Source organism: Chenopodium quinoa, unplaced genomic scaffold, assembly GCF_001683475.1.
Source record: "Chenopodium quinoa cultivar QQ74 unplaced genomic scaffold, ASM168347v1, whole genome shotgun sequence".
Taxonomy (NCBI): domain Eukaryota; kingdom Viridiplantae; phylum Streptophyta; class Magnoliopsida; order Caryophyllales; family Amaranthaceae; genus Chenopodium; species Chenopodium quinoa.
In genome coordinates, this window is record NW_018743326.1 from 23019 (window position 1) to 41791 (window position 18773).

General features: G+C 32.8%; 1 protein-coding gene and 1 pseudogene across 1 annotated transcript; both read right to left on the reverse strand.

Annotated features, from left to right (window-relative positions):
* Positions 1-239: 239 nt before the first annotated feature.
* On the reverse strand, positions 240-9053 carry LOC110737306 (probable ADP,ATP carrier protein At5g56450). Its single transcript, XM_021917666.1, has 2 exons — positions 8181-9053; positions 240-1201 (listed from the first exon to the last, which is right to left on the reverse strand). Exons 1-2 carry the CDS (start codon positions 8532-8534, stop codon positions 560-562), a joined length of 996 nt encoding a protein of 331 aa, XP_021773358.1. The 5' UTR covers positions 8535-9053; the 3' UTR covers positions 240-559.
* A 375-nt stretch (positions 9054-9428) lies between these two features.
* Positions 9429-16322, reverse strand: LOC110737304 (annotated as a pseudogene).
* Between the last annotated feature and the right edge of the window lie 2451 nt (positions 16323-18773).

An 18773-nucleotide genomic window follows, 5' to 3' on the forward strand; every position in this document is an offset into this window, starting at 1 on the left:
TCACCAATAAGATTCACCTCAACTAAGTGTACCTGATAAACTAACCATTACAAATATCGATATTGTAATATAAAATAGACCCGATAAAAGTAACCATTATTCGATTATACTAGTTAAATACCTAGACACTGATGAACCTCAATAAAAGCTATAATGTATCATCAATAAAAGCTATATTATGTAATTGGTGCATATAATATGATGAACCTCTTTGGAAATTGAAGTGGTCAGCTAAAAAATTGAAGATGAAATGAAACCATCTATACATGTATCAATTTGTTTCCTCTGAAAATGGAGTTTACAGGCTTTACTCTCCAGAATCAGTAGCAAAACAACCAAGTTACAGGTGCGTATACAGAAAGATGGTAAAGTAGATAAAAAAAAACCGGAGTCAATTCTCGATCTTATTGGTCAGCTTAAAAATTCAGTGTAAGGCTGCCATAGCCAAGGAGACAATACCAGCAGACCTATGTTTTGATGTGTATTCATCAGAATCTGTTATCAGGACACTAATGTTAAAGTTGTATTGAATGTTGTATACCTGAAACTGTAAAAAAAATCAATTCCTGCTAGAAGTAGAACCGCCCCAGTGCATGAACTTCTTAACTTCGTCATATAAAACAAGAATGGCAGCAGCACCAGTACTCCTAAACATGTTTGAAACAGCACCTCGGTAAAATGAGGAGAGCCCTTCTGTCCTATATATTGTCTTCCAGCAATCAAAAGTTTTTCTGTACATTGGTTCCTTGAGGCCAGATTGCATCATCATACGCCTTCGAACAGTATCAAAAGGATAGGAAATGAATCCAGCAGAAGTGGTCACCACTTGAGCCGCCAACCACCGTTTCCATAATGCCAGCTCTACAGCATCCTTGGCAAGTACATCTTTCACAGTGTCAAATCCTCCAAAGTATAGACCACGATGAATAACCATTCCGTGAAAAGAAGCAGGGAGTCCCCTGTAAAGCCCACGGATCCCTTCTACCCTGTATATTGTAGACAGGAAGTGGTATATGCCTCGAAATTGACGAGCATCAGCCTTCCCAATGTCTGCAGCTAGTCGTGTGTGAGCAATATCAAGCGGATAAACAATCATCAATGTCGTGCAACCAGCTGCTGCCCCAGCAAAAAAGTTGGCAGCTGCACCAGTCATAATGGGTGGGCCCTCATTGTCATTTTTCAGTACATCTCGATAAAGATCCTGCAGCACGAAATTAAACAGATAAGAAACATATCCACGTAATTTCTTGTATGATGTATGAATGACATGATAGAGCTTCTCTAGTTTTCTTCTAGTCTCCATTGATCATGGGCAAGATAGCATACAGTGAACTTGTCCAAACCTTGCCTTCAGGGGGATTCCAAACTGATTGTTTTACAAGACACAGATAATAGAATACACAAGACACAGACAACTTGGTCACTCCTTACAACAGGTTCCTACTGCAGTAGTTTCCCTTATATCAATCCAAAAGTTTTAAAAAACTATCTTCCAACCAATGCACATACTAGAATCCAATATTTTATGGAAGCCTTCAATTACTAAACAGCAATGATTGTTCTAGCCTTAAAATTCCAGGTGAAGTACTTCAACAATTACTTTGTAACATTCTCATATAGAAAATTAGGCTCACCATAAGAGAATTAGTTGCAAGGGGCTGCTATCCAAGTGCATTCCAAAATGCAAATTAACTTGTGATTTGCTAGAGAAGCAGATCAGAAGCATAATTCACAGCTCACAAGTTTAGTTCACAGAGTAACTCCAATCAACAAATTTAGCATCAGCCGCTAAAAAATAATTGATCTGAAGTCTAAGTTGAACCATATGGTCCAGACTCCAGAGGAAAACTATTACAATGATCTCCCTCTATATATGCCGTCTTGCACCTTCCTGCACTACTTCGCCACTGTTCAATGCCTAGAAATTTGGGACAATAACCAAAAAAGAAAATAAAAAAAAAAAAAAAAATAATCTGGGTAAAATAACAATTACGCAAATAACAACTAAATGATGTGATGCCAAATTTGGCAAATACAAGTTTACTTTTGTTGGTCTAGACATCTCCTTACAGAGTCCTAATTCGTACAGCTGCGTAATCATGCGTAAAGCTGAGAAGATAAATGAATTATGACAGCTCTTGACCATGCCTTAATTTTGCTAGGACTGAAAATTTCCACCTAGTCACTTAACCTCATATCCATCTCACCCAAAATTCTAACTCATTGATGGTAAAGCTATCACAACAGCAAGAGCAAAGTTCTCTTCCTACCCATCTCCCCTGCTGCAACTCATTCCACATCCATGTTGCTTGTCCTTGACCAGCATTAACTATGGCATGCAAGAAAAACGATACAGTGCATGTTGCTTGTCCAAAGATTGCATTAGCACACTTCAGTGCAACATTATCAATTATTTATATATATAAACCCTTCCTAACCAGAATAGTGGGTAAGAAACCTGCTGAAAGAAGGGATCAGGGAGCATAAAGTTCTAACAACCTAAACCCTAGCAAACCAAACTGAATTGGGACTTTAAAGTTCAAGTTCAGACCACAGGAAGCGCAACATCTGTTGTCTGAAGTCTGACAGCCTAATAATTACTCAAGACTATACATTTCATAAATATTAGATTTCCAAACTAACCTCCATAAAATCCCAGCAGGACTTACATTTTTTATACATATAATTTTTTTTTGTAAAAAAATATTAATCAACCCAGTGACTACAAGGAGCATCATGTTCATTAGTTAAAATTAGTTTGGACAGTCCTAATCACATATGCACTTTCCATCTCAAGGTGATATATTAAGTGGACTTTGTAGGGGTCAAGTACATAAAAATTTTGACCAAAGTTTGATTTATACAAAGATAATAAAGTAGCAAACCAAGACTCATAGTAGAATGGAAAGACTATCAATAAGGCTTAAATGCAATAAACGGGCTATAAAGCTGTTCACCTTTGACCAACATAATTTAGGCAAAATAAGTTTATGCTACTCAATTGAAAAGTCTTGTTTTAGAATTTGATATACATATCCAAGCCCATATGGACTTTTGGCTAAAGTTTTGGAAAAAAAGGTCGGTCAAAACAGTTTGATTTACAGCTCCGAGCTAATAATATATATCTTCAGATACAACACAGCACTTTTTTTCCATTCATTAATCTGCAAAGGGGCCAGTCTGCTTGTCAGATGATCGTGTCAATTTCTTTGAACTCATGCTCCTTTTAACTAGCCATCAGACTCATAAGCTCATCCTATCAGCATCATTCTCTTGACAAACAGGTAGCCTAGGCTACTAAGCATGCGTGAGGAGAGCTAGTGCCAATAAGGAGAGCATAGACTAGGCTACTGAGCATGTGTGGGGAAAGCTAGTGTCAATAAGGAGAGCATAGACCTTCACAGACAAAATTGAGGAGCTGGCTCTAACAGTGAAACTATATGTCACACCCTTGTTATTGATGAAATCATTTATTTATGGGTACATAAGAGTCCAAAACAACAGAAGAACAGTTTAAGCATTTAAAAAAAAAAAAAAAAAACCAAAAAAAAGAACCAGACTTCTAACGTATCACAAATTAGTACAAGTGTAGCCTCTTTACATATATGTCATTAGCTGGAAAATGAGGATCAGGTGCCCCCCCAAAAAAAAAAAAAAAAAAAAAAAAGGTGAGATGGGCATTTATGAATGAGGACAGTGAGCAGGGTGGAGGTAGACAGCAAGAGGATTTTGTTGACTTTGATGGCATTGAGTAAAAGGAGAGAGGACGTAATAGATTATTATTTATAGTCAAGCATCTAAACACCCTTAAATCAAATAGGAAAAGATAAAAAAAAAGACACAAAGAAAAACAACCAGATGACAGGATGCTCTCAAAAATGAAAAACAAAAACAGCACATAAAGTCAGATCCTACTAATCAAATTCAAACTCCATTAAACTAGTGGTAACATTCTATTTCTAAGCGTGGTTTAATCAAAAAATGTGGAGATTGCATACACTTACTGCAACTATCAGCATATACACAATACTCCACTTAAAGACTTAAAGTGTTAAAACCATACCAGTGCTTGCTAAATTGGTATAGTATTATAACATCATATACCTCCAACTCAATTATCTTCAATCCAATGAATCAACTCATAATCTTACCCTAACTGATCCAGAAATTCGCAACTCATTCAGGTTCAGATAATTTTGGGTTTTCGTTGGACAAATATATTCAAAAAGCCATTTGTCTGTTTCTTATTGTTTTTGGGTCCATTTTAAATCAAGTCAATTGCCTGTCCAACTAAAACTACTCGAAAAAAGTGGCTCTTGTGTAGAAACAAACAAAAATAAAAAACCAATACAATAGTAAGATTTTCATGGAGTAAAAAAGATAAGTACTGAACAGAAAGGGAATATCTTGGTTTCACTCCAATTATCTAACCTGTACTATTGCTTTACTAAAATCCACTACAGGCTGGGGGGTATATCATGATAATTTCACCAGATGCAGAGGCTTTTAAAATATGTTTAATTTACAAAACATTTCTTTGTACCGTATCTCTTGTTCACCCACATAACCACACAGAAACACTTAGATTATAGAGCTTCAAGCCTTGGCTGATAAAAAGATAAAAACCCGTGACAGCGATATCCAGTAAAAATCAATGTTAAATCTGGAAGATAACGCCCCAGTAAGTCATAGGGTTTGCAAACTTCATAACACAACATTACAATCAAGCATTGTCGTGTGGTTCAATGGAACGACGTCAGGAAACTGAGAAGGTATAAAACTGAAACCATATGGAACAAAGAAGCATAGATATCCATTATGTACTTTGGTATCTTCTCCTTCTTTTCAGGGACAGGTATGATCAGCCAGGAAGCAGGTACTTAAGTCAAAATAAAACACCAATTAATCTCCATTTCTCAAATCACCGGTAAATCCAATTTCATTAGTCAACTACTGCCAAATGCCAATCCCAAGGCATTTTCAGTAAGTAAATACTTCGTCCGTTTATTTTGGTAGACACGTTTTGACTTTTAACATTATTCACAAACTTCACTTTGACTAGCTTTTAAGATTTATAGCAATGATAAAACATAGTCATGTGGGATCTTATTTGAATCGCCTCAATGTAAATTATATTAATACCAACTCTAAATAATTTTTACATGTTGATAATTACAGATAGTAATCGCCAAATGACACAATTTTTTAAAAAAATCAATCACATCATAATACATTTAAAGTCACTTATTGCCTTACTATGCACAATTAAATTTTTTTTTTTTTTTGAAAAAAAACCCTAGAAGCAAGCTCGTCACTTTTTAAAAGCTAGGGAGTAGGAACTGATTTTAAACACACAAAGTCAAAGTATGTAAAACTTGCTCATTCTATTCATCAATCTCCCTTTTACGAGTGGACAACGCTAGGAAAGTTCACGTCTAAGTCAAATGTTGATAGAGAATTCAATATGAATTGATTTTTCTCTAATGGTTAGCTAAAATTCACTCAAATACACTCAAGACTGCTATTTCTGATACTCCATCAGCAAGCCAAAGTGTCAAACCCAAAGCAATCAGGTACAAACTTAATACTCTGTCCATACGACAAACCTTTTTTTTTTTTTACTAAAATCAAATGTCTCAAAACGCCAAAATCTTATTGTTTCCCTATGAAGTAAAAGTCAGTAGTTTTGAAAACAATATTCCTATCTCGCTCTACTACAATGCTTTCCCATACCCTTTTTATCTCTATCCATTGACTTCCTACTATATCATCTACATTGTCCAATACTATTCTTAAAAAACCAATCAATATCAGCCATAAAGCTTATTTTGTAATGGATGAATCAGTATTCTAGGGAAATAACAAGTTTGTACCTAAGTCTTGTGTTCCTTCTCATGACAGCACAGGACTACAGGAGGGAAATTATAAGCAAAATTAATTTAGAGTGGCTGGAAATTCTTCTCTAGAAAAAAAAAAAAAAAAAAACCAATGCTGATTCACATACTAGATAAGAAAAACTTTTCTTACACAAGGATGGAAAAGATATATACATCAAAAGATGACAAGGAGTTCTCTAACTAACAGGAGATGAAATATAAATAAAATCACCCAAAGTCTCAAGGCATAAGAACAAAAATGATGCAAAGATAACAAATCCATCGCACAAGACAGTCAATGAGATGAATCCAAGCAATAGCACTTAATCAAACACATGAAGTGTATAATCTTATCATTATATCTCATACAACCTAGAAATCCTAGTGAAAACCTGGACTACACCCACAGCCCTCTTAAGTATAAGCCACAACAATTCAGCAAACTCTCAGAGTCTCAGCACACAAATTTGTGACTACCAATCTCTCTCAATCACAAAAGACAGCACTAATTTGAGTAAAGGGTTTTACTAAAGCCCTCAATCTGTGATTGTTATTAGTATTGAAAGTTTCTTCTCCAAATATGGCCTTCATCCTTTTCGGAATTTCTGCTAACTAGTTCGAAAGAGAGAACGGTTGTGTTTATCCAAGTGTCGGTTAAAATAGTTACATACAAGAAAAGCCACCACTGGTGTTCGAACCATTAAACTGTTAAATTAACGTAGTCTTTGAACTTGCAATTGTTGCAAATCTGTCACAAGACTCACAAAAGCTAACTTTCAGAATCTAATAACCATATTTTCTTCTGGAACAGTCCGAACAGATATCATTCAATTTTCTTTGTCAATTTGTCATAAAGCAGACTAAAACACTATATTTCCCCCAAAATAGTAGAAACTTCCCAGACAAGTAAACTGGATACAAATTTCATGACATATCACTATTTTTAACTACATAGTCTAATTAGCTGGTTCTAGCAATATACTCTCACACCTTCAGATAACTGATGTGAGTCCCATTAACTCCTATACTTTGTCCAACAATAACAACTTTCTTTGTCAAACAATATTCAATTAAAAGAAGGCATGACGTAAACATGGCTATGACCAAGCTGTTCAATCTCTTATGTCAAATATTTGATCACATATCCAAGGAGATCATTATGCTAGTTGCAACATATCCAAGGAAAACCCATATACCTAAGCACCGAGAGAAAACTAAAACGTACTTCTATCCTTAACAGGGGTAAATATGGCATCTTAACAATGGAATAGATGCTTCAAGAGAGGTTTAGTCAATTAAACAATGGAAATAATTGAGGAAATTTTCTAAAACAGAGCATCTCGTGTTTAATGAACCTCATAAGCAATAAACAATAACACAGTCCATAACTATGTAGCTTAAGCCTCCCTTTACTAAATTCCAGACAAGTTAAGACATTTCAATCAGCAAAACAGCAACTATATGTCCATATCATTCAATACACCAACATTATCAACTCCCAAAGAAAGAACATAACTATGATTTGACGACCAATCTCAAACTTAATCAAACCAAAAACAAGTCTTCAATATCTCCACTTGTATGCAGGTCAACAGAGGTCAAACAAAATCTCGACAAAATCTGGTGCTATAAACCGATATAAATCATGACCATCATTAAAATAAGAAGCTCAATCAGACTTCAGAAATAACAATAATTCAGTATCATCTACCTATATTGGCTATATATCCCAATAGTGTCCATTATACACCCGGGTGTACATCCATTCACCCAAGGCTAATTTATGCTCATTTGGGAAGGTTAAACCTCAAAAACAATGTTTCTCACCAAAATATGCAATTTAAATGAATCCATATCAAACCCACTATTCATTTTAGAACCAAAAACCAGTAAACACTCATCATCCATCAATCTTTACCTCATCCACAAAAATCCCAAAATTCTAAAAACCAAATAAAATACTTCAAAAGCCTAAACCTCAAACATAATGTTTATATACACTTATAATGAATTTAAATCAAATCCATTATTCAATTTGGAACTAAGATTCAGTAAACCCTCATCATTCATCAATCTCTATCTTTAACAAAAATCACCAAGAACCACAATCCAAACAATATCTCCCCTCCCCACCACCCCTCTTCCACAAAAATCATCAAGAACAACAGTCATGTTACTAGTTCAAATTACACTATCAACGCTGCTATCATATAATTCGAAACCAAGGCAATACTACTACTATATTATATAACATAAACAAAACTTTAATTCAAAAGTTAAAAAAGAAAAGAAAATTATATATACCTTAAGAGAGAAATTAAGAGCAACAGAAGGGTAATACCGAAGAACACTACTACCATTACCCCTCCAAAGAGAGACAAAACCTTCTTCCTTGACCATACTAACAATGCAATCAAACATACCCTTAAATTTCCTGTGTTTTCCAACACCAATTGCTATGTTACTCTCTTGTGTTTGCAACAAAAGCTTAGCTCGTTCAATGGGTGCAACAATGGTGTGAACCACACCCCCCATAACTGCCCCCGCCATTAAATCTTTCTGAAAGCTCGTCGCATACTTCCAAGATTTGTAAGACGAAGACCCAGTTGATGGTTTTGACTTTGATGGGGTTTCTTCTCCTTCATCTTCTACCATCATTTCAGCATGATTTTTTTTCTCTACTAATTCTTGGTGAAATTTGCTGGGTTTTCTTCTGGTTTATGAAATGGGTGATTGTGATTGTTAATATGGTACATTGCCTTACTGATTAAGGTGCTGTGATTTGGGGTAATTGAAGAACTTTTGTTTGAATTTTTCTGGGTTTTGAGTTGATTAAATTGAGGGATTCTTTGAATGTTTGAGTTCGGATTTTTGCGGGAAGAGTCTATGATTTTCTATGAAAATGAGTTATTTTTGGGGTTTGTATTAAAAGGGGTTTGGTGAAATGATAGAATCGTCTACAAACAAAGAACAAGGGTAGGAACAATTTTTATTTGCAACACCAAAAATTCTTTCCTTTTCTTTGGGGTCAATCTCTTCTAACACACGTGGCAATGATGATTTTATCCAAATTCCAAAATCACTTAGAGGGTTTTGCAATTTCGTTTTCTTGTTTCGATGAGTAAATTGATTTGGTTTCTAATTAGGGGTGGAAATATTTGGCGTATGAGTATATGACTGATCGACTTATAAGTTTATGTTTAGTTCACCTTATTATATTTACTTATTTTAGATCAAATCAGAAAAAAAAAAAAAAAGTTCAGATAAGATTATTCGGAAAAAATAAGTTCTAAACATACTTTAAACTTTAAAGAATAAGTAATAGATTAGTCAGCAACATTAATTACATAAAACTTTATGCAATACCCAATATGACGATGAAATTTAATTTGAAAGAGAATAAGAATCTTGTTTGATAGAGTTTTCATTTCTTTGGACGCTATTTAGAATTGAAAATATTCTTCCTTCTTTGATGAAGGATGCTAGATGTCTACATCATAATACAATTTAATCAAACACAATTGAGAATAGTTTTAATGGGAAAAACAAACACTAATAAAAACATCTTTTCTCGAAATTGGCTGAAGTTTTCTTCACGAATGTGGGCAATCAAAATGCTGCAGTATGCATCTGGAAAACAATTTAAAATGAGATTAGAAATAATATAACAATAATATAATAATAAAACAATAAATTAAATTTCATGTTAATTTTATTCACCTTATGTTCACTTATTACAGGAATATAAGATATATGCGCTTCAAAAAGAGTTATTAATGGTTTCAAAAAAAAAAAAAAAAGAGTTACTAATTTCGTATAAGATAAGATCAACACTGTAATAAATAAGTTTAAATAATTTCTTATTAGGGTAACTTAATTATATTTTATGGATAAAATAAACCTAATTAAGTATGTTTCAAATAAGTCAAAATCAAATAAATATAATGCACTCTAATTGAGTTCGTTGGTAATTATATTATCATAGTGTAATAGTTGTTCGATCATATAATTAGCCGCCTGCTGGTTAGTACAGTATAGATTTTTACAAAAGTTGCCCTTGGATATGTGTCGTACAAGCTTTTTCTAGTAAGTAGAGAGCATAATAAAACTGGGTTTTCATAATAGGAATATAGGATGCATATGAAATATATCCAAAATTAATATATTGAGTGACTAAATCATTTCAATACACCAATGTAGAAATTGTAAAATTAGAAAAAAAAAAAAAAAAAAACATTTAAAAAATTACTTTGTAAATAATTTACTACCTCGGTTAATTATTATGTGCAACAAACAGGTATTATTGTGAGACATAAAATATTCATTTTGTTACACTTAATAATTAACTGAAGTAATATTAAGAAAAATAATTAGCGATTTGGAATTTATTACCTCTGAGTTATAAAATTTCAACGGCTGGTTTGATATCCCAGAGTTTGAGTTTTCGTCTAACGGGTTGACCGGGTGCAAAAAGTCAACAGTTGGCCCTTCAGTGCAGCAAAGTATGTATCCTATGACGCCACTGAAATTGAGAAAATTTTAAAATGGGGATAACTTTTGTAATTAAGGATAGTAAAATTTCAAGGCTAATAATGTTATTTTCCTCTTGAAATATAAAGGTGCAATTATTTTCTTTATATTAATAATTTAACCATATTATACAGCTATAGGTGAGCTAATTATGCAAGTATCATCTAATTTCAATCCATTGTTGTCTTGTTGAGTATCCTACCTAATACACAATAATTATCGGCTCATTCTCATATATATGAAAAAGTTTTTTTGTTAGTTGTCACAAAATTACCACAAGGTCCACGACCCTCCTATATATTAGACTTTTATTAAATATTACTTCTTTCAATTCATAACATTAATGAGGGACTTTCATTTAATACTTGTTTTAAATTAATGTAATTAAATTAAATGTGAATATAAGCAAATGGAATAAGTTGTAACTAATTTGGAAGTACGTACCTTTGGTAGAAAGGTACACTACTCCAAGCATAGTTAACAGATCCTTTGAAAATTTTGCGGCACATAGAGATGTTGCTTTCAAGGTCAAATTCTTGGTTCCAGAAGCTTTCTGCACCAGCACATAGCACACCTCCTGGGCGTAGTGTCTTTGCCACTGTTTCTAAGAGCCCTTCATCGACTAGCTCATTGGCATTATATCCTACGTACACCACGTGTTACATGCGGAGTACATAATATATGATCAAAATAATAAATTGAACGAATAGGTAGACGAGTAATAGTTCATGCATGCAATGGATCGGAGCCACCTTAGATGTTTTCATGTACGTACCCTTACACCTGAATTATGTAATGCCGACATTAATGATAAAACTATTACAACTTATTACAATACATTTATGTTAAATTAATCATGTACAGTTATAATCTATTTAATAATTTTGGTATCGGTTTTCTTACTTTTAATTCACCACAACCTTTCAAACCTTTGGTTTTCAAAATCTAATCATTTTTTTTTAATTATAATTTTTCAGCACATTAATACGGATATATTCTAGTTTCTTTAAAATATACATAAGAGGATAGAACATTATAATAACTAATTTTGGGCAGAAGAAAAACGTAGTGATTTTAAACTTTTTAGTTTATACACGTATGAAGAAAGGGAGAGGGAGGGGTGCAATTGACTTACCCAAGGAACCTATGACATGAAATGCATCCAATTATCACAACATCATAACTTCCTTGTGGAACAGACTTCAGAAAGGCCACTCCTATAAGGAATAATTAATACCGAGTAAATAATTAAGTTAATAATTAAGATTTTAATTAACCAATTTTAGAGCAACTTTTGTTCGTCTTACCATCTCCCACATGTAACTTCACTCGGGGGTCCTTGTAGCCAATTGCTACGTCTGGGAAATAAGTTGCATAAACCTGAATTAGAGTTTAGAGTCTCTTAGTTTCAACTTATTATATTTTATATTGTCAATCTTATTTCAACCAAGAGAGAGAGAGGAAAAAAAAAAAAAAAAAACTAATACAAATAAGTTTTAGATTAGTTCAAGCAAAATATATACTAGTATATTATTATAATATTATGACACGGGCTAGCTTACGAAGTATAAGGCCATGTTCGATCTCTTAACAACAGAGCTAGAGGAAGTATATAATTAAATCCTATTGCATGCACTCTCACTTCCTAATGTTCCAAATCAATCTAATGGTCTATTTGGTAGGGAGTGAAAATGGTGGTAATGTAACAAATTTGTAGAATCGTGCTTGTTCATAAGGTTATGTATGTCACCATCAATTACCATTGACCTAGATGCGATAATTTTTTTTTGGAGTGTTCGACGAAATCTCATAAAAGAATTTAAAAACACATTTTGAGGATGGAGCGAGCTTTCAATATAATGTCTTAGACATGAATTACAAACAACATTCCCTAAGTAAAAAAATCACTTTTTATACGATTATTATCTTCATGGACTTCATCTTTAGCACTTTATGTATTATGGAGTACTTCCTACCAAACCAGCCGTCTATACTTAATTAACAAAGCTTTTTATATTATACATACAGAAATTAGAAAGCAACTCACATCTACTGTCATCTGGTCAAGCTCGCATATGTCAATTTGCTCCAAGGAAGGATGGCGAGATGCTTCACGTAAAATTCCACCATCTCCTCCTCCAATCACCAATAACTACAATTAACAAATCAAATTAAAAGAAGATTATACGGTGATTAATTAAATTTTTAATTAATATTACTCTCTCCAAATAATTTTGTTCTTCAATTTGGGAAAAACAAAAGGATCAAAGAAAATAATACAAATATTTAATTTGTCGAGTATGTAATAATTAATTAAATTATTTAAAGGACAAGGAGCGAGGCAAACCTTATTAGGGTTAGGGATGGAGCAAAGAGGAAGGTGTGTCAACATTTCTTGGTACGCCCACTCGTCCCTTAGTTATCTGAAGTTCTTTATTTAGGACCAAAATCTTCCCGTATGATGCATTCTTTTAAAATAAAATAGAAATTTCAAATTAATAATGTACAGAATATATTGCTCACTAGTTTATATACCTTGTTCTATTTCCTTATTTTTCATGAAAATTGAAATTTAATTCACAATACTTGTGATTATTACTATGAGTATGTATATATATAAATTAAAAGGTGAACTTGTTTTTATTCATGACATCTTTCTTAATACTATTCCGTATTTTATAAGGTAGAAATGATTAAATATGGTGCATGGAAAATGTTTGTTTTAATAAGATTTTATTTTTATTTATTTATGAGTACAATCACATACCATTATACCAAAAGACTTGACACCATCAAAATTCAAAAGTAATAACAATTAAAATGAGTTGTTTCAAGGTTTTATTTTCTTAAGTGAGATGTGGAGTGCTAATTAATTAATTAAGACTTGAGATCATCAGAAATAATAAGCATATCGCATATGATCTCTCTCTCTCTCTCTTGGGAAATACTATTTGAAAATTGTCAATTTGTCATACCTCAGATACAAGATTTAGATTTTCCTTCAAATAAAACCTTTTCAGTTTTGAAGAGTTCTGCTTCCCCAGTATATAGAAAAAATATTAATTAAATCGTGCGTTTTCTGTGTGGCTGACCACATCATATGGTCGGCTGATATACACCAAAATATTTTATGTGACCGGCTGACACACATTAAAACACTAAATGGGTAACCCCTGATCGACCGAGTAACCTCTGACCGACCGAATAACCCTGACTGACTAAGTAACTCCTGACGGACTGAGTAATCACTGATCAATCGAGTAACCTTTGACCAAGTAACCCCTGATCGAGTTACACCCCTGACCAAGTAATTCCGACCACACGGTGTGGCCAGCAACATGTAAAACTTTGTGTTAATAACAATTTTTTAAAATTAAAATTTAAGATATATCTATTGTAATATTTTCTTACCTTTTTTATTTTTTAAAAATCTTTTTTTCATGGAAGGAATCTTTAATTCCCTAAGGTATATTGTCTTATTATTATTAATAACTAGATTAGGTACCGTGCTATGCACGGTAATTAATTTCACCATTGTTGATAATTCAACACAAAATTTTTAAAAAACAAAAAAAAATATTTTGTATAACGCACGTGGACAATATATATATATATATATATATATATATATATATATATATATATATATATATATATATATATATATGACGGCAGAGTAATTAGACAAATAAATTTAAAATTTAAATGATAAATTGATATCGTTTTTCTTTTTATTAACTAAATAATTAAGTATTTTAAAACTGTATATTAAACACTATGGGATTGTAACATAAATAATTACTATAGTGTATTTGATATGATTTAAGATAGTGGAAAACATATCTAATTTGTCGTGCTTTTGATATACATAAATAACTAAAAGTTAAAAATAAATCAAATAAGATTGATATTGTAAAAAAAAATAAAATTATGCTATTAGGAAGCTCTTTCCTAATAAAAAATTAAAACATTTTGAAATTTCTAAATAGAAATATATGAATAACAAAAGAAGGCTTATGGAATAATAGTAATAATCAAGTATGAATCAATTATTTCTAAAACGCATAATTTTTTTTTTTTGTTACAAAATTATAGAGCTGGCAAAAATTGGCACGACATGACAACACGACACGAACCGAACAAGAAAAAAAGGGGTTAGTGTCAAGGGTTTTTAACATGTTTAATTAAACGGGTCAACACGACACGACACGTTTAATTAAACAGTTGAGTTAGTGTTGAGATTTCAACACGAAATTAACACGACCCAACCCGCCTAACATAAAAATCCAATAATTTATGGAATTATTGATAAATATATTGAATAAGACCAATATTTTTAAATTCAATACGACAACACGACACGAACCGAACACGAAAAAGCGGGTTAGTTTTCGACACGATTAGTTAATTGGGTCAACACTACACGACTCGTTTATTAAATGGGTTGGGTTAGTGTTGACCTTCCCTAACCCGTTTAATTTCCGGCACGAAAACGAACACGACACGACACGACACGACACGATTGCCAAGTCTACAAGATTACTGCATATATAATACATTGAAGATTTGAAGGAATGAAATTTTGCATAAGGATTAGGAAATAATATATACTCCATATATATACAGAGTAATAGACGTTTGAATATTATTTTATGGAATATATGTGAATCACAAATATATATTTTGTTTAAGTAAGTGAATGATATGGCGAATATTTTTAGTACATTTTACAATAAGCAGTTGATGTCACCGTGGAAAAAAATTTAGAGGGAAAAACAGTACCAAATTATGACACGTGTTATTTCTAGAGTCGATTTCTTCCTAGTGTTTGTTTTAATATCACGTTATAGATTGAATAATAATAATAATAATAATAATAATAATATAATATAATGATAATAATAATAATAATGATAATAATAATGATAATAATAATAATAATAATAATAATAATAAAAGATATGAAAATATGAGAATCACAAATATATATATTTTTAATAGGAAAGTGAATCACAATCAAATGATTTAATAAATATAAATAAAGTATATTTACAATAAAAAATTAAAAAAAGAAAAGGAGAAAACAGTTTTGGAGGGAAAATACAGCATCAGGAAGTGACACGTGTCATTCCTGGTGTCTGTTTTAGTATTATGTTATTGATTGATTTAATATAATTATTTTTCATTCCTTTACCCACCAAATTCATCATCTTTGCTCAACACATTATTAGACACATAAGATTGTGACAATTTTTTATGTCATACATATTGTGACTTTTAGCCGGAATTCGGTTCAACTTATTTAAGTTGATATTTGCTTTCCTGTCAAGAAAATAAAAAAAGTTGATATTTGCTTATTTAAAAAACAATCAAATCAAATCAGACCAGGTCAGACCAGATTGAAAATTTTATATTTCGAAAGTTCATAGCTATACTAATCTAATGACATCTCATTTGATAATTTTTTTTATCTTATAAATTAATGTACAAGTAAGATCAAAATTTGGTCAAATTTGAAAAACAAATCAGAAATATCAAATAAAAAATTTAGATCATACGAGTATCAAAATCAAATCAGCAAAATTTTAATCATATCAGATTAGAAAATTTTTAATTAGATCAAGTGAACTGAATAAAACAAAACCTTAAATTTTCGAATTTTTTTTCCACAAACGCTTATAGAAAAACTAAAAATTGTTAGTAAAGCATATCATTTTCGATGAAAGAAAATAAAATAGGAAATTCGTCGCACTTATTAACATACCATCCATGAATCGAAGTATTAATCTTTTCGAGTGCATTCTCACACCCATCATTCTCGACTATGCTACTATTTTCCACTTGTTGATGACCCTTCCCAACGACATCGTCTTTGTTCTTGCTATCATCAATTGTAATCGCGTTTTCAACAGCCATTTTTGTGATTCTTTAACCTTAGTCTAATGTTTTTATAAAATGATGTTACTTACAATTGTGAAATTTGGCCACTATATATATACTTGAAGGTTAACAAAGAAGATTGTAATATAAAGATGCCAATAGGCTACAATGCACGAGACCAACGTTAGTTGCTGAATTATTTGCATGTCATAGGATAAGCATGCATCACTCTTACCATAATTTCGTGCATGTTTACCAATTGCCTATTTCATTTAATTAACTTTGAGCCCACTTTTTGTTACTCTAATTCATTTTAGAATGTATAATAATTGACGTAATTTGACCTTGCTTTTAGAGCATCTCCAATGGTAAGCTAATTCTCAAATAAGTTTGTCATGCCACAAAGGATTTTAAGCTAATTTTTTGTCTAGCTATTTTGTGCCCCAGTGGTTAGCATATGGCTTACTATTTAAATGAGGTTAACTTTCTCAATTATCTTTAAAAGTTTAATTATATTAGTATATTAATCTCTAAAGTTTTAGAAACTTTTTTCTCAAGCAAATTAGCTTGACCAAGCTAATTGTATTTTTTAGTTCCAATGGTCAAGCTAATAGCTAGAGACTTTTGGAAATTACAAGCAAGTCCCTAGCTACAACTATTGGAGTTGCTCTTATACTATTTATCTATGTTTTTGACCATATATTAATACAAATAATGTTATAAATTATAATGTAAAATGTTGTTAAATTAATATAAATACGTACAAACTACTATATATTTTCATAATACCAACTTTTTATAATTTTTATTGATTTAGTTTTTCATATATGATATATCACATTAACAATCAAACTTATACACCGGTAATTTGGCATGTGTTGGTGTGTGCCTTGTCAAACGGTGCCAATTACATACTCTAAAATGGAGTGAGTACTGTTTTGGGGTTTTTTGTGTCCTACGGGAGAGTTATGTCACCAACACTGGATTTCCTGCCGGCTGTACCTGCAAAATAACAAGAGCTCCTGTTGGTAGGAGTTCCGCCTCTGATGATCAAGTTAGAACCAGTCGAAGTAAGGTAAAAAGTGCGAAAAGTAAAAGTAGATTTTCTCGCATCCCGAAATCAGGTGTTTTATCTGATGTGAGAGAATTAATTGTGTTGTAATAAATAAACGTCTCCCAAAATGGGGTAAATCTCCCTATTTATAGGGTCATTGGTTAATGCGCCCTTACCTAGGTCATTCTGACCTAGATTTGGTAGGCTACGCTTTTGCGGCTTTCTTGGGAATTGGGCCCTAAAAGTCGTCATTCCCTGATGAGTATATGTATACCACGTGTCTAATCTAGGTGAGTCCTTTTGGACTCCTTTTAGGGTGACATGTGTCACACTCTCATTGGACCACGTGGCGGGGTAAAAATCCCCAAATTCTTTACAACAAATTTTGAGTAAGATGCATTCTTTTAAATTGGCTGCGTTATATTCATGTAAGTTTTACTTATCAAAATTTACCTAAATTTATCTGAACGTATTAGAAATATTTATTGTCACAAGTTGAACCTAGTTAACTCGATCTTTATTCACCCGTATTGAAACTTACACTACTAGAAATAGGCTTATTTCCGACGGACCAGAATTTCCGTCGGAAATTTTGAATTTTCCGAGGGAATATAATTCGTCGGAAAATTTCGTCGGAATACCAACTTTCCGACGGAATTTCCCTCGTAAATCTTCCGACGGAATTAATTTTTGTCGGAAATTAATACTTCCGACGGAATATTCTCTCGGAAAATATCTTCCGATGGAAATTTCTGTCGCAAGTACTAAGTTCCGACAGAAATTATTTCCGTCGGAACTAATAAAAAACAAAACAATGCATCTTTTTTGACTTCTGGCTTTTTTCGAAATAGAAACAGAAAAGGCAAATAGAAAGAGAAAGAGATAGAGGAAGAGGAAGAGAAAGTGAAAGAGAGGACCACCAGGTCCGCCGCCGCAACCACCGTCTTACACCGCCGTTATTCCCTCGCTGCCGTTGGGTAAGTGTAGTACATTTTGTTTTTTTTTTTAATTTAATTATTTTCGGTCAGATCCCTAACCGAAACCACCATGTCTACAGCCACCCCGTTCCTCCTTCATCGGTGCGACCAGAACCACCTGCTGCTGCCCCTGACGCCGCCGTGAGGTTAGTGTTGTTGTTGTTGTTTTTATTTTCTTTTAATTTTTTAAAAGAACCGCTAAACCCTAACTGTACCTCTTCTCAGCCACCACCGACGCCACCTCCACCAAGCTACCTCCTCCCCTCCGTCGCCGCGCGAAACCACCACCCTTTCCCCCAACTGAAAGTTCCGGTAAGTCCTCCTACTCCCCCCCCCCTTTTAATTTTTAATGAATTAAAAGTCTTCATCCACCCCCTTATTTTGCAGCCACCATCGACGCCGCCTCCACCAAGCTTTTTGTGCAGCCACCGCCGAGTTTGTATCTACCCATTGTGA